At 33.8% G+C, this 2,182-nt stretch overlaps 1 protein-coding gene across 1 annotated transcript; it reads left to right on the forward strand.

The window, feature by feature from the left end:
- Nucleotides 1–1,021: 1,021 nt before the first annotated feature.
- LOC132037129 (putative calcium-binding protein CML19) lies at nucleotides 1,022–1,848 on the forward strand. The gene has a single exon (XM_059427589.1). The coding sequence runs from the start codon at nucleotides 1,308–1,310 to the stop codon at nucleotides 1,740–1,742; it is 435 nt and encodes a 144-aa protein (XP_059283572.1). The 5' UTR covers nucleotides 1,022–1,307; the 3' UTR covers nucleotides 1,743–1,848.
- The last annotated feature ends 334 nt before the right edge of the window (nucleotides 1,849–2,182 follow it).

Consider the following 2,182-nt stretch of genomic DNA (forward strand, 5'->3'; position numbering starts at 1 on the left):
AACCATGAACACCCCTATTCTCATATAGCAACAGCCAACATGGTTTAAATTCAAAAGACATAGTAGACAATATTATTAATGAAAATATAAATACATGTTTGTGTGACAAACAGTAGTTATAAACGGCTCGTAAGATTCAAATTAATTAATGACGCTAATCACTGATCGTGTAAAAAAATAATTGGTTAATTACCGTCATCTTATAAGTAATTAGAGGTAATTTTATTTAATAATTATTGATTGATAACCTCGAATTTTGGGGTTCAAGTTCTATCATTTTAAAGAATATTTACATAATCGGGTCGATAAATACAGGTAAATTTTTATGATAAACATCAGTAACTGATTTACTTTGGATACGTTGAATCCGGACTTTACACCCAATATAAGGGCTGAGAAAACTCTCTTTTTAGGTATTTGTAGGGTTCACCACAGCCGCCCATAGAAGAAAAAAACAGTTTAAGATATTTGACTTTTTACATTTTCTTCTCCAGTTTGACTTTCATCTTCTTCTTCTACATAACTTGGAACATTCACAGATACTTCTATGTTGGTTCGTGGATTTCTCGAAGCCTAACACGTAGGAAATTTATTAACCAAATTAAACCAAACACACCTTTATATTAATCTCCCTTCACGCCACGCGGAATTTTACTTTGCCGCTTATCAACTTTCAAACATGCATATATCATATATATATATATATATATGATATATTGGTATCTGTTTCATCGCAGTACGAAGTTGAATTCTATTCTACTTTCTTTTAGTCTTATTATTGGCTGAGTACTCTCTTATATACAAGGAATAACTCACAATCAACACAAGAGGGCATATATAAGTTTCTTCTCTTTTTCGACTTTAACCATTCGGTATTCAGAATCTATACGATCCGGTTAATCCATATTTGTTATTTCTCAAGCTCATTAAAGGGGAACTCTTTCCTTAGTGTTTTTTCGTTTTCCTCAATTTCGAAACCTTTGGTTAAGAATAGAAAGAATTTTCCCATTCTTCTCAAATTCGAAACCTTTTGTTAAGAATAGAAGGAACTCATCTTTCGAGATCTTGATCTTACCTTTTTTGAAACTTATTCTCAATATACTATAAGGCACATTAAAGTGAAAGTCTTTCCTAATAAGAGTTTTTCCATTCCCTTCAAACCAGCAACATTTAGTCAAGGATAGAAGGATCGCTGTTCGTCCCATTCTTAGATTTCTTTTCCCCCCTCAATTTCAGGATCAACAAACATATTTTTTATCTATTTCTTTTAGTCATTCATATATTCTCTCATTTCCTTATAATTAACGATGGAAGGATACCACCAGCAACAGTACAAACGACTTTTCGACCACCTTGATGAGAACGGGGACAGGAAAATATCAGCGTCCGAGTTGCAACAATGTGTACATATGATAGGTAAAGACATGTCGTTGGACGAGGCAGAGGCAGCGGTCGCGGCCTATGACTCGGACAACGATGGCTTATTGGATTTCGACGATTTCTTGAGATTAGTGGAAGATGGTGGGACCGAAGAAGAGAAGGCCAACGAAATGAAGGAGGCATTTAGGATGTATGAGATGGAAGGGTGTGGATGCATCACACCGGAAAGTTTAAAGAGAATGCTTGATAGGTTAGGGGAGAAGAGAACTGTTGATGAGTGCAGAGGAATGATTGCGAGATATGATATCAATGGTGATGGTTTGCTCAATTTTGATGAATTTGTCATCATGATGCGTTGCTAGTTACATATCAAGTTCTTTGTCGTCATTTATCACTAATCACATTGTTTAGAACTTGGGTTTCTTTGTTAACTTTGTAATAATGATAAATGATGGCACATTCTTTCTATGGTAAATCTATATACTTTGATTTGTTTAGTCACTTCATTATGTATCAGGGATCTATACATACAATATCGATAATTAATTCTAAACAGTGGCTATTAATTATTGACGCATGCAAGGCATGTTTCAAATTGTTTTGGTAAAGGACAAGTTAGCACGAAATTTAAGATTAAAAATAGAAAAATTATACTTGTGATCTTAAACCTATCATAACCTTTGTGTGACGATAAGACTTTTGAAACTAGTGATCTTAAATGTGTTGTAACATTTGTATAACTATAAAAACTTTACCAGAATTAAAGATTACTACTCTAATCTCACAAGTGGGATCTGGGGAG

The sequence above is a fragment of the Lycium ferocissimum genome, chromosome 11, assembly GCF_029784015.1.
Source record: "Lycium ferocissimum isolate CSIRO_LF1 chromosome 11, AGI_CSIRO_Lferr_CH_V1, whole genome shotgun sequence".
Lineage (NCBI taxonomy): Eukaryota > Viridiplantae > Streptophyta > Magnoliopsida > Solanales > Solanaceae > Lycium > Lycium ferocissimum.

Excerpts from the sequence above, each read along its gene's own strand:
- LOC132037129 (XM_059427589.1), top strand. The coding sequence starts at position 1,308 with ATGGAAGGATACCACCAGCAACAGTACAAACGACTTTTCGACCACCTT.